At 41.9% G+C, this 14835-nt stretch overlaps 1 protein-coding gene across 1 annotated transcript in view; it reads left to right on the forward strand.

Annotated features, from left to right (window-relative positions):
• The window catches only part of agrn (agrin), a 269713-nt gene that overhangs the window by 97864 nt on the left and 157014 nt on the right, over window positions 1-14835 (forward strand). The window contains 1 exon segment of the mRNA XM_034196403.1: window positions 2348-2386. Within this exon segment, the coding sequence (XP_034052294.1) occupies window positions 2348-2386 (39 nt within the window).

Below are 14835 nucleotides of genomic sequence, written 5' to 3' on the forward strand. Positions count from 1 at the left end.
GCTCTGCAAGGTGCAAAGGGAGATGGGAAAGGCTGATATGTTTATGGAAAGACCTTATCTTGTCCTTTCATTATGGAAATGTGACAAAATCGTTTAGCATCGCCCGGCACTCTGTACGCCGACTTCTCTGTCAGCCTATTTCTGATTCCCCTTGAGCGACAATACCTCTGTGTGTGTTAGCTCGCGTGTGTTTAAGAATGCTTACGAATGAGCGCAGCCTTGTGTAGATGTGTTTTTGTGTGTGCTCCTTTACACTCAGTCTCAGCAGAACTTCTTGATTTCCCTCATGCCAATTTCTGTTTCTCTTGTTTTATATGTTTTCATGAAATCCCCCCCAGATGGAAATCAGTTACCGTCATGACTGACTAGGAAACAGCTTCAGCCGACACTTCATTATTCACCTCTAGCACCAGCCTCGCCTCTCCGCACCCCTCGCCTCATTTTTTCTCTCTCGCACACACTTCCTCTCCCTTTCTCCCCCCGAAGCCCCGGCTGTTGACAAGCAATTTTAAGTGAGCCTAAATTTAAAACTCAGCTGTGTCTTGGGACGCCGATGGGTTTCGCAGACATCCTGAGAAAGGCTTCGTCGCAGTGGTTGATGGAGCCCCGGAAAAATGTGTTAGCGGGGTAATTGATGTGATGTGTTTTATCTTCCTCATTATCCCTCACAGTGAAGAGACATTGGAGGGATGGCTTGGAGGCTACACACAAGTGTGTGTGTGTGTGTGTGTGTGTGTGTGTGTGCGTGTGCATTCAGTGCTTTCTACTCTGACAACCTTTTGGTGTTCTTCTTAGTGAGTCAGACAGATGAGTTGTCTGCGAGAGTGGGGATGGAGGTTTGGTTTGGTTGTCCTCGATACTCGGACCGGTGTATCATGACGGCTTTCGAGGAACATATTGTGTCTGTAAGAGCTTTTCCATTTAGTGAAGCTCCTTTTATAAATGATGACATCGAATCATTTCGATGGATTGTGCTTTATGATGGCTGTTTTAATGCCATGATATAATGTAAGAGTCTTCTTTCTTTGGTAATTACTTTGTATACTTTAAAGTGCCATATATATTTAATGTTATCTGTTGGTATTGTTACTCCAATGAATCTGGATCGATGTATCATTCCAATGATCAGTGATCCTAAATTGTTCATACAATGTGAACATCTAGCATTGTTAGTAGCATAGCTTAACAGGGATCGGGAGCAAATATCTAATCGCTTTCCGAAAAAACGATCTGATCTTGTATTAGGATAAAAACGTTGAATTTGCATCACTAGTATCTGTTTTCACTTTGCATATTTGCTAATCTAAACAAAAGGCAGATGGGATTAGTTGTTTAATCAATTGGCCAATTAACACAACACAACACAACTAGTTATTAAAAGTTGTTTTTCTGGTTCCAGCTTTTTAAATTAAAGGATTTTCTTTTTTCCCTTCTCTCTTTATTTATATGTTAAATGAAAAATGTTTTTCAATATAGGCAATTTGAAGACATCCCGGGGGCTCTCGGAAATTTATTTTTCACAAATTTCGGCGAATTGAAGCCTAAACAAACAATGGTAATGTTAAAAAATAATTTGGGGAAAAATACAAGATGGATTGACAATGAATGAATAATTGAAAATAAATTAAAGTTGCACCTCTAACAATATCCTCTATTTCCATCACAAACAAAACATTAAAAACAAACTAAAAGTCTTTCATGCACCTTCTCATATTCCAGCGTTTTGGGGCCAAACTGCAAAGAACTCAGGTTTCATGGGATCTCTCCCCTGAGTGTTACTAGATACTCAGTCATCTGACACTACAGGTCTTGTTTTATGGTTCCCACCGGCCGACAAGCCTTATGTCATCGTCTGCTGGGTGTTGACCAGGAGAGAAGCATGATGTGATTTGATATATTAAGGGGGGGGGGAGAAAGCCTGATTTATTCTGCATATGCTCGCTACAGGGACTAGAGTATATTCTCACTGATGTACTGCATGTCCTCACTGCTGTGGAATTTCCAATCTTATCTTACACTTTTCAACCCAAAACAAAGACACAACCTTGTCCCTGTGTTTCCAATTCTCATGTGATCTTAGAATATCAAAACTCATGCTGTGTGGTTTGGGTGACAAGACCAAACAATAATGAAAAAACAATGATAATGCTATCTCTGAAATGTACTCCTGTCGATTAGCTCAGCTGGGTTCCTGCTTGGCTCAGTCCCTGCATTACAATGTGTTAGATAGAAAAGGTCAAATCTAGCCTATTTTTTTGTGCAACTCAATGACTTGCCCTGCCCCGCTGGGAAATCTGCGAATTCCCCCCAAACTAAAAACCCATTTCTCTCTTTTTATCTCTTTCAGACAAACCTCCTCACTTCACACCAGCCCAGCCTCCTGATGGTAAGTCCTCTGTGGTTTATCTTCGCTTGCCTCCATTGACCGCTTGTGTTTTGCGGTTGTACCTGTGTATAATGAACTCAGACTGGCTGATCCCTGCCTTTGAAGTGGGCTGCCGTCTGTGCCTTGTGTCAGATTTGGCCACTGCGCTTTTTTGTTTCCACACAGTTGGTATGGCGGGCACGTGGCCAGGTCTGCTCAGGGCTTTGATGTGAGAAGGATCTTTTGATTTCCAATTGAAAAATATTGGAGAAAACCGTACTCTTACAGCTGCAGTCTTTTATACATGCAAACAATATTTTTGATATTTTTCAGTCCGGTTTTAAAGCGCTTCACAGTACTGTGAAATTAAATATAAATGAGAGCAAAACAGAGGCCATTGTGTTTGGGCCAAATGGTGATGTCCCTTCCATTGACCTGGGTTCCCTGCAACCGTATGCAAAACCCATGGTCACAAATCTTGGCGTCAAAATCGACAGTGCTTTAAAATTAGATAAACAGATAAACTCTGTGGTTAAGTCCAGTTTTTATCACTTGAGGCTCCTGTCCAAAATCAAACCGGTTTTATCCTTTTTAGACTTTGAGCATGTAATTCATGCCTTTGATTCTACTCGTCTAGATTACTGTAATGCACTTTATGCCGGCCTAAACCAGACCACGCTGGCACGCCTGCAGCTGGTACAAAACGCTGCGGCTCGTCTGCTTACAGGAACACGCAAGCATGAGCACATCACACCTATTCTGGCTTCCCTCCACTGGCTTCCTGTCCATTTTAGAGTTCATTTTAAGATTCTATTGTTTGTTTTTAAATCGCTTAATGGGCTGGCCCCTCAGTACATCTCCGACCTCTTACAGGGGTACACCCCCTCAAGGGCTTTGAGGTCGGCTGATCAGCTGCGGCTGGTAGTCCCAAAAACAAGGCAAAAGACCAGGGGAGACCGAGCCTTCTCAGCGGTAGCCCCCAGGCTCTGGAACAACCTGCCCCCCCATGTCAAATTGTTGCCCACTCTTGAAGCTTTTAAGTCCCGCCTAAAGACCCACCTCTTTTCCCTCGCTTACCAGTCAGTCTGAGCTATGTTTTATCGATTTGTATGCTTTTATTGTCTGTCCATAGCCTTTATGTGCCTTGTATTTATTCTTATGTGTGCCTTTTATCTATTCGTGTAATATTATATTTTATTATAATGTTGGCAAACCCTCTGTTTTTAAAATGTGTATTGGATTGGATTGATTTGATCTGCACGGCTAGTTGGACTGATGTTCAATACATGTTACCACAGCAGCATTCACATCTGTCTGATAGGGTCTAATGCGATAAACCCCCCCATCCCCCCTTTCCTGGGTATTCCTCATCACCTGAGGCTCCTGTGGGTTTGTAGGCCCGGAGGAGCAGCACCATCACCTCACCTTGTTAGCCACATGTTCTCATCCTGTCACACACATATCAATCTTTGCAATGGCTGCTACGCTGTTTTTAGTAGTTTTCTGGCTCGGCTTTTAATTATAAAAAGGAACACTTTATTTCCAAAACAGTGGATCTCTGCAAGGTTTAATTGGAGGAAAACAGCTGTTTTTCAAGCTGCTATCATGAATATTTATCAGAGGCAGCGCAGTGTGACAGTGTTTGATAGACTTTGGTGTCGTATTTTTCTTTTTACTGCATTGACAGACAGCCAGGAATGGACTCCTACTAGTTCTGACGGTGTTGTATCATCCTGCTTGTGTGCATGGTACAAAGCCAGAGGTTTGGACGGAGATAACAGGCGGAAAAATATTTCTAATGATCCCAGCTGGCCAGCTGATGTCAGGGACAAAAGTCCACAGTGGGGGCTTTCTCAATTTTTCCCAGTAATTGCTCAATCACTCTCCACATAGGCCAGCCTGTTTAGAAAAGCGGTTTGCAACAAGATGGCATTTTTAAAAATGTATCAGATTAGAGGTGGTTTACGATGAATGTGATTGTCTGGCATAGTCTGAAAAATACAGTAGGTTATTCACTGTTCGATGTGAAATGACTGAGGCGTTTGGGTTCAGCAAATCATTGTGCCTTCATTTGAGCATTTGTCAACTTGGCGTCACCTTAACACCTGAGGAGTGTGAGAGATGCCTATTTTCTCTCCTTTACACCGTTAACGGCAGCTATTTGTTTCTGTTTTAATGGCAGATGAAATCGACTTGACAAACGATTATACCTCAGATAGAGGTCTCTATTTGCCTGTTTTTTAAGCAAATATTGCCATAAAATCTGCTTTCCACTGGGAACATTAGAAACAGTGTGCAGGCTGTGAAGCAGCCCATTCTGTCTTCCATTGAATTTCCCCTTCCAAGGAAACAACGCCCTGCTTATCGATTGAGCCACTCATTTCCCATGCATTAAACTTTTTGCTGTCTGAGGGGCACAGTTTGTTTCCGCACTAGTCAACCATTTAAAAGCTGCTGCTAGCCCTTAATTACAATTCAAATAGTTCTGTAGGCTTTACATCAGCAGCCTTTGCTGCTTTAATATGCCAAGGAAAACAAAAGGCAAAGTCTCCAATCAGCGGGGTAAGCCTGCCCAGTGGGACGTAGTTTCTCCGGGTCATTTAACCCTGGAGAGATTAGTGAGACAATTAGAGTTGGCCCAAAATAAGACAGTAGGCCACTTTTTGGAGACGCATGGTTTTAGTAGAGGTGGATAGGCGATTTAGAAGATGCTGCAGACCAGGAGAGAGCTAATATAGCCCATCTATTAGTCAATGTGCTCAAAAGACCAAAGGCCTTGTTCTACTGAACTTGTGGACAGTGCTCAAGGATGCTCTGCTCCCCAGTACTTAATTACAGGAAATCAGAGACAGGATACCAGGGAGTCTGCATTTTTGAACAGCCTAATTTGTCTCTGAACTGTCGTTGATGAGACGTCCTTATTAGCGCTGGGAGATTCTGCTGAAAGTAAAGGAATTTGTTCTTCAAATTAGAGCGAGAGAATCTAGGGACTCGCTTGGGAAAATGCAGGATCGGCACAACATAAGCAAATCTCTTAGATACTATTTATGGTGAGTGCCTCCCGCCAATAGCTGACGAATCCTCCCCAATGAATGGCCTATAATCACCAGTCAAAAAAAAAGTGACAACAGTCACAAAGCAGCCTTTAATTAGGCTCGTTCTTTGAAAGCTCCAAATCAGCAGTTGCTTGGACTCGGGACACATTCATTATTGCCTGTCGTCTCCTGATAATAAGACAGTTGTTGCGTGTTTGGCAAAAGCTGGAAGGCTCTGAGAATTTTCTAGCTTGAGGGACTAGTATTGGACTTTGGAAAGGGAGTCCATTCCGGGAAATGCTTGATGAATGAGGCTCTTGGCGCTTAACTGTCATCGTCCACATCCAGAGAAATCATGTTTATGCATTGGTCAAGGGCATCTGAAGGTGACAGTAGTATCAGATACCTTCTCTGGTAGTTTTTTTATTAGAGATGTATGAAGAGATTACTTATCCGGCTGGGTATTTATGTCTTGTGATTTATGCCAAATCTGGTTGTAATTGGACAAGGACAAAGAATAGATACCCTTCCTCAATTGTGTCTCAAGGGCATTTAGACTGAGAGAAAAATCAGGTGTTGACAGTTCCCTGGAGCCATCCTTCATTTCATCCTTTTACAACCTTGGGCGACTAAACACTGGCCAAATAAGATCCAAAATACGCAGGAGACAGGACGTTATTTTGAGAAACAGAGCGCCGTGAATACTTCCATTTCACATTCGTTACTGACAGTGTTCCCCAGAGGATGCTCCTTACTGACAGACAAAATAAACTCCTGGACAGAAATGTGGATTGTTCCAAGATGGTGGGATGCCAAAAATAAAGGTGCCTGCGGGCATACTTGCACTTTGAGAACACTACCTCTTTTTAAAGAATTGACATAACTCTTTGTCAGCTCTGGGAGAATACAGTAACTAAGCGGTCCACACCCATTATCCCTTAGATGTGGGGGAAGACACACACACACGCGCGCACACACACACACACACACACTTTCTCTCCTGTAATTTATTTCTACCGGAGCCTTTCCCTGTGTTCTTGACAGTAAGCCTAACTCGGAGAGAGACAGAATTAATTATGGCTCCTCGCCCTATCTTAATTAAATCATTTCACATCATAGATTTCACACGAGAGGAAAAATATCTACCTCATCTTTTAGCCCGGGCGGGGCGCCGGCTGCGAACGTATCGCATCAAGCTATCAAAGGTTCACTGTTAAGTTTCATCTCCAGGATTACAATTTCACAGAAGAGTTGTCATGTCCGGCTTTTACCGGAGAGCAGCATGTTAGCCAACTATTGCAGGGACTGGAGGGGGGGGGGGGGGGGGGGGGGGGGGGGGGCTGATGGGTGCAGCAGGCAGCCTTGACTGTATCAACAGAAAAGTTTGTTGCCCTTTTAAACTACACAGAGCTTTCAATTGCACAGCTGTACTCTGTATCCTTGGTTAGGGTGCTATGTCTAGTTCTGTGTCTGTTGACTCGGCGGATGCTTTTGAGATTCTCAGTATGATGTTTTTTGTTCATCAACAAAGGTAAAAGGCAATGACATTAGCCAAGTCTCGTCAACAACCCACCTCTAACCGACCTTGTCAGCGTTCAGGCTCGACTCTGCTTGAAGTATCGATCTGCAAAAATAGGTTAAAAGCTGTCGTCCAAAGAGAGAAAAACAATACTCAGATACTAGAAAATTGAGTGGGCCCAAACTATTTTCTTTGAATTTAACTGAAACAGTGATTATTGAAACAGCTAGCAATGCTTTTAAACGTTCGAAGGGCTGCAGAGTAACTCCCGCCACTTGTTGACTCAGGTTATTCCAGGACCTCGGACTTTGTAAGGCTCAGCAGTTGTTTGATGTGGACGGAGAATACCCTGAGCTATCTGCGGCTGTGATCAGGAAGCTGTCAGCCAGAACCAGATAGCCATGTCGGATTTGTTGGCATTGGGCCTCTCTGCTATATAGAAACTAGACAGAGGTGTGATCTGGAGTTCTGAAATGGGACGTATCGGCTTCAATTCGGTTTTTAAACGTCCCCTTGCTGCCGTTTAAATGTTGAAAAGCCAGGCACACAATGCAGGAACATCTATTTTCATTGTGTGTTTCTTAGTGCTGCCTCATGAATATAACTCCACAATGATTAAAGCTTCCTTTGATGGAAACTCTTTAAATTCAACCAAACTTTGTATCTTTTTCTCACATCAAAGAGAAAAAAAGAAGAAAAAAAGAGAAATGATTCAAATTTCGGTACACCAGTTTTCTGGGATGAAATAGAATGTAGTGGGATCCAGTCAAGCTAATTAATAGTTTCTAGCTGCTTATCGAAGCCCTTAGTGCTCAGCATGGCTGTGCAGAGTTATGGTTGAGAGCCCACACCCTTATTTCTCAGCTCTTTGTCATATATTGGAAGTAATTAGCTTGCAGAATGGCCCTCATGTCGCTATAAATGACCTCTCTATGTTCTTCGCATGTTGAAGGCGACGGCAGCCATTCACCGCCATAGAAAAGCCCTTGTCATTTATTCCCTCTCATTACAGGCAAGTTACTTGTGATGTGTAGGTGCTAATTTAATTGTTAGGTGACAATGTCAGAAAATAAGCACACTGGGAAGTGTAACCAGTCGGTACAAATTTCATTGTCAGGTTGTTAATTAGAAGGAAATAAGTGACCTGACGTGTTGCCAAACGATATTGCGCTGTGAAATCCCGCTATTAGCCAAGTCCTGGATTACAGTCAATGTTATTTCCTATTATGGAAGTTATCGGAGCGTTTTGCTCCGTGCTGTGATAACAATATCACCACTGTTCTACACAGATACTGTATATGTCGTAGTTTTCTGCAGAGGGTTGCTGTGAGAGTCAGGCATCTGCAGTTCAGTGCTCTCTTGTTCTGCGGCGTGCTGTCAGACAGACACACACACACACACACACACACACACACACACACACACACACCACACACACACAACACACACACACACACACATCACCCACACATTAGCTGTCTCTTGAACACTTCACCCCTTGCTTCTTGTTTTTCTTCACTCAGCTAGAAACATTGTTTACAGATTGCAGTTGAACCTCAGGATGTGTGTGCGCACACACACACACACACTACCGAATGTTACAGAACCCAGAACATCCGCTTCTACAGTTTGTATCATCTCTTATCCGTGACTGTGTTGTGCTCTGCGAATGTGGGTGTGTGTATGTGCTCTTTGTTTCCGTGTGTGTGTGTTTTTCGGAGCCTCTTACACTGGGAGGTCAGGAAACTATCCATTCAGAACCAGACACACACATTACAGGGTGAAATGAACTGACCCCCTCCCATATTATTATCAATTGTAAAGTGCAGTTCATAGTTTGGTGGTTTTATTTTCTTATTTACCAGTATGTTTATGAAAGTTGTCATGGCAACCATATGTGGACCCAGTCCTGGAGTCATTCAAAGTGTCTCAGTAGAGCCCCCATACTCCTGTTACTTCCATAGCTTACACTCAATTCATAATTCACTGCACGTAAGGTTGCTTCATCTGCACTGAGTTGCAAAACTCACCCACTCTGTACACACACACACACACACACACCCACACACACACACACACACACACACACACACACACACACACACACACACACACACACACACACACCACACACACACACACACCACACACACACACACACACACACACACACACACACACACACACAGTTGGTAGCGCTTCACCTACATATGCTCCCTTCATTTTGACTTCCGGACCTGGAAGCATTGACGTCAACCACGACTGTGTGTGTGTGTGTGTGTGTGTGTGTGTGTGTGTGTGTGTGTGTGTGTGTGTGCGTATCGCTCTACTGGACAGAATTACAACACACTGACACATGGCCCAACAGCATGTCAGCGACACCATTTACACACAAGTACAGCATGCTGATTGCTGCCCTCTCACCGGGAGAAGATTCGCATGATAGCAGAGAGCGAGAATAGGGCAATAGATATTGAGACGAAAAGAAAAATTAAATAAAATTACTGTTATTTCAATATCCCTTTTATATCCAGCAGTGTAAATAAATACAGGTACTGTGCAGTATATACTGTGGCTGGGGGAGTGACAAAATATGATATGCTTTGGTGTGACACGGAGCCAGCCAGGGGCATAGTGGAGAGTAGAGCTGCATTACACTGTTTACCCAACTGTCAAAGTCGAAAATAGCATTCATGCATGATCCCTGGGCATTTATTTAGATGGTTTATATGCATATATGTATGTTCTGGTCTTGCCGAGTTTGAAATTGCAGGTTTTCCTCTCCACTGGACCTGGGTTTACTCATGTGAGCACATATCAGCCACTGGGCCAACACACTGGTGTGATGCAGGAATACGACTTCTTCAATAAAGCAGACACTTGACTGCACGCTTATTATCCTTCATATCAGCATCACTTTTTAATTAGATCCTGAGTTACTTTCAACTATAATTCTTCTTGCGATCTGCCTACTCAGGACCTTCAAAACAGTCTGAAAACAACGACTGATTGGGATGGTTATGTTTATATAAAAGTATGATTATACAGGTTTATAATTAGCCTCTTTTGCCAACTGATGATATATTTGTCACTTCATTTCATATTCTATGGTTGCATCTGAAGTTGCAAAGAAACTCTTTTTGAGGCAACATCCTTCTAGATATTCTATTAATACATCTTTGAAGATCTTTTCTCTTTCACTCTAAAAGGAAAAAGAAAGTCTCTTCTAACAAAAAAATAGGATCTCAAAATGCAATAGTCATATATAATAAAAGAGGACACTTTTACTGGGAGAGATATAACATTACTCCTCCATTGAAGTGTGTGAATAGAATTGCACATTTTCAGGGAATAAATATAATTCTGCAACCTTTTGCAAGCGTATTGGTGACACTCGCTCCAACATCGTACTATCTCGGGTATACAGTAGTGCAGGAATGAGTCCTGGAATGTGTTAGCATTTGAATATGGCTCTTAAAAAGACTACATACTGTTGATTATTTAGTACAACAAACATCAACATACCAAACACAGAAACTCATATAAAACTCACTCAATATAAAAAAGACATAATAATATTACAAGAATATTGTAAAACAAAAATACAATTGAGTAAAAATGTATAAGATATCACAAATATACCAAGTCAAAGGCTTAATGGTGGTGCCATTGAAGTCGTACTTCATCACACTCTCACTTGCGGTTATGGAAAATATAATTTGTGTTGAAGTGGTCAACAGTGTAGATAACCAGCCTTTCAAATTAAAAATAAAATTCATAACTTATGCGGTCAGCGTGAGAGCGCTCTTCTTCCCTTTTGTTGTATTTTCCAACCAATCACAGCGCTCCAGCTGTGATTCAACCGTGAGGACGGAAACAGCTACGTTATCAGAAGGGTCATTATCTGTTTGTTTTTTTAACCATGTATCTGTCCACTTGTCTGTCTTTCTGACTGTTTAACATGAGAACAAAGAATGTTTTGTGCATATGAGGAGAATTCATTTCCCTCCCAAGGCTGCCTTTGTTTGTATAGTGTTGTGTTAACTCCCCATGCTTTTAATTCATCATAACATTACATTTTCCTCTGTCTTTTTGGCCATACACCTCGGAGTGTGTGTTTTGCGCGAGAGAAAACAAATAATGTGCTTATTATTCCTACAACCTGGCTCATCTGCCTGCTTGCTCATTTCCATCATTAGAGATTCAAAGAGACTATTAGAGAAAATCTGACAGGAATGTGAACAATTCTAGGTGTTTGGTTGAGAAAAGATGGAAGATGTGTGTTTCTTGATGGAACACAGCATACAGTAGAAACGCCTCAATATGTGTGTAACTCTGTAATGTCAACAGGGTTTATGTTGTGTGTAAATACTAAGCCACCACATTCACGCTTTAAGATGAGCAAAGAAACGGAAAGTCCTAAGGATAAAGTCAAAGGTTTCCAATAATAAGCCAACAGGCGACTTATCTGCTCAGCGCTCACTTAGTTCAGCTTGTTGTTCCACTGGAGTGTCATGCACCCCAGCACACTCTGTAACTCCATAATTAGGGGTTGGTGTGACTGAAGGCAAACACTGTGTGTGGCATGCTGAGTGTACATTTATAACTAGAGGAAACTGCTGCATCTACTGAAATGGAAATTTGCTCCAACCATAACTCAGGGCCAGGGTTAAAGGTCACACTGCACAAAATAAATTTCATATCACTTTTAGTCTGTCAAAAAATCATACCTGACATGTTTGACGAGCCAGGAGGGATTTGTGACTTTAATTGTCAAATAATGCCTCTTTAAAAATGACACGTAACCTTCAAAAATTGTTTTGCTAAATGCTTACATTGTCCTTTCAAAATAAATGTTCGTTAACTTGAAACCAACTTGACTAGGATAAGGCAACAACCAATTTGAATTAGGTTTTTAAAAAAGTCTCTTTTGATATGTATTTGTGCATGTTACGTACACAACAAAAACAAAGTGCTTTAAGTAAGTTATTTTACTTGTGAAAATTACAATAACAAGACATTGATTTTTGGTTTTACATTCGATATGAACAGTGGGCAAAAATAAAATAAATGTTTTGACCATCATTACATCACTTGATCTCCTCCTTTACTCCCTTGGTAACATCGTGGAGTAGAATTGACCAGGCAGAGGAGTTTTAATGAAACATTGCTATTTGTTTGCAAAATGACGGATCCTGACTCTTTCTTTTAGGGACTACAAGCCAGAACATTTTGTTTCAAATTTAGATGTTGAATGTCCATGTTTGTACTAGTGTTTTCCTTCTTAAAATGTTTTTGAGATTATGTTGAGCAGGGCATACTTGTACTAGTCCTTTTATTAGAGATGTGTCTGTTGTTTGTGTTTGTTTTTAGAGTGTGTCATGATGCAAACAAAATCTACCTACGGGTACAAATAAATAACCTGAACCTGAAATTAAAACGTTTTTTTATAAATATATTGACCTTCTTTGCACACCTGAAGCATACACACACCGGCACAGCTCACTGTTTTATTTATGTGTCTTGCACTATATATACATTATACAGTCTACTGTATACAGTCCTGCTTTATATGTGGTTGAATGCGTTGTGTATCAAATGACTGCAAAGCCCCCCCCACACACATACATTCTTTTAACACATGCTACACACGTGGAATTTCATTGCAAGTGAGCTCACGTCTCACACACACACACACACACACACACACACACACACACACACACACACACACACACACACACACACACACACACACACACACACACACACACACAGAGAGAGAAACAAGGCATTCAGTGTGAGTCCCTCCACATGTGATGTGTATCGGCTGTGACAATTCCCACTGGTGTCAGACAGCTCTCATCTCCAACAGCTGTCTACTGTCACTATACTGAGAAAACCTCCTCGCACAGTTACTAAGACTAATATTCCAAATGTCAACGTCTATCATTAGAGTATCACATTTGAGTATCTTTTTGACTCATTTGTACAGAATTAAGTGTTGGATTGCTTGCTTGATTCAAGGACACGATTGTAACTGAAAGCACTTGAGATTCTTTATTTTTAGATATTGCCTGATAGCTTTAATTAGTGTTTAATCAGATGTAATGCCGGCTGAATTAATGTTTGAGGAAAAAAAGGTTTTACACACTTCACACTTAAACTGGATTTTTTATTTTGCTGTGTGAATTCCTTTTAGTTAATCCCTCTGCTCTCTGTCTCCTCTTCACTCTACTCCCTCTAACACACAAACACATTCCTCTCAAACAAAACCCAGAACGAAAAAGTACAATCCCAAGCTAGACACCCGCCTTCCTCACACACAAACACACATAAGCACCAGCAGTGGGATCAACCTACCAGGTGTGTTTATATCTGCAGGAAATGTTAAATACATATGCATCCGTTCTAGTGAATAATGAGTTATAGTGTGTGTGTGTGTGTGTGTGTGTGTGTGTGTGTGTGTGTGTGTGTGTGTGTGTGTGTGTGTCTGTGTGTGTGTGTGTGTCTGTGTGTGTCTGTGTGTGTGTGTGTGTGTGTCTAATTCAGTCGATTCGTCGCGGAAGTAGCTAATGCACGATAGTGGGAGGGAGGAAATGGGGGCACAAGCGGAACTCCTGCTGTCGTGGGAGAAGTAACTGTAACTCACAAGCTTTATGGAAGTATGTAAGGAGAGGAGAGGCTCACTAGTGAGATTATTAAACCGTGGTTGCCAACCCGCAGGTCAGGACCCTCACAGATGGTCAATAGATGATTACCTGTGCAGCAAGGGAAGGAGATGAGTCGGAATGAGATAAGAGGAAAGAGGGGGACATAGAAAAAAAGATGTAGAAGGGAAAGAAATAAATAAGAGTGCAAAGCAGGGTGGCCAGAAACTGAAATAGAAGCACCTCCATCATCCTGCATACTGAGAATATTAAGTTATCATCGTTCAGAAATTCATTGAAAATCCCTTTCTATTTAACTCCCTTTCCCTTTCCCCCCCATTTCTTCGTCTCCCTGCAATCCCTTCCACTTTGCACCGGCGCTGAGGCCGTGTCAGCCTGGGGGCAGGACTTAGCACCTTTAGTGTTTGTCTGTAAGTGTGTGTGAGAGAGAAAGTGTGTGTGTTGTGAGAATTCTAGTTAAAACAGAGTGGTCCAATTGGATAGAAAGCACATTTTTCCCCACCATGCATTGCTCCATCAGTACCTCAGCTGCTCGCCTCTCTAAAATATCAAAGGCCACCATCATTGAATGGCTTTCCATAATAAAAGATAAAAATCGTCCGATCAAGCCAATAAATCTATCTTTGCGGAGTTAAAATCTGCATCCGAGAGTGAATGGTCATTGTTTCCTCAGCTGGACTTAAACGCAGCATGTGGTCAACGCATTTCCACCCATGAGGGTCAGCGTTTAATTCACAGAGCCTTGTAACACACATCAGAGAGGCAATACATTCCGTCTTGTTCAAAATGAGACTTTTATGTGGCAGCAGAGGCGCCAAAAGGGGGAAAAAACGAGAATGTGCAATTACCTCAGCGCCATGCTGGGTTCATCTGATGCTGCGCTTCGATTCAATCACTTCCCCCACCTCCTGACCACTTCCATTATAGCTGAGAGGAACAGGGATTGGTTTGGGCGATGATGTGAAGCTTCCCAATTTTTGTCTTTCAATCACATAACAGAGTTTTTGGAGAGATATTTCTTGTCCTCGTCCATCCCGTCTGGAGTGGCCCTGAACCGGAGCTGTTAAGGACAGTTTATAGTTTTATGTCACACAGGTTAGCCTGCTATAGAGAGGCAGGGGCAGATGGCAGCCCGCATTTTAAAAAGATTTTTCGCCTGACGTCTTGTCTGCAGACCGGTATCAGTATGTTGTTACTTAGGCATCATTTTGAAACGTGTATTACAAGGTTCTTTATTTTGTCATA

The sequence above is a fragment of the Gymnodraco acuticeps genome, unplaced genomic scaffold (genome assembly GCF_902827175.1).
Source record: "Gymnodraco acuticeps unplaced genomic scaffold, fGymAcu1.1, whole genome shotgun sequence".
Lineage (NCBI taxonomy): Eukaryota > Metazoa > Chordata > Actinopteri > Perciformes > Bathydraconidae > Gymnodraco > Gymnodraco acuticeps.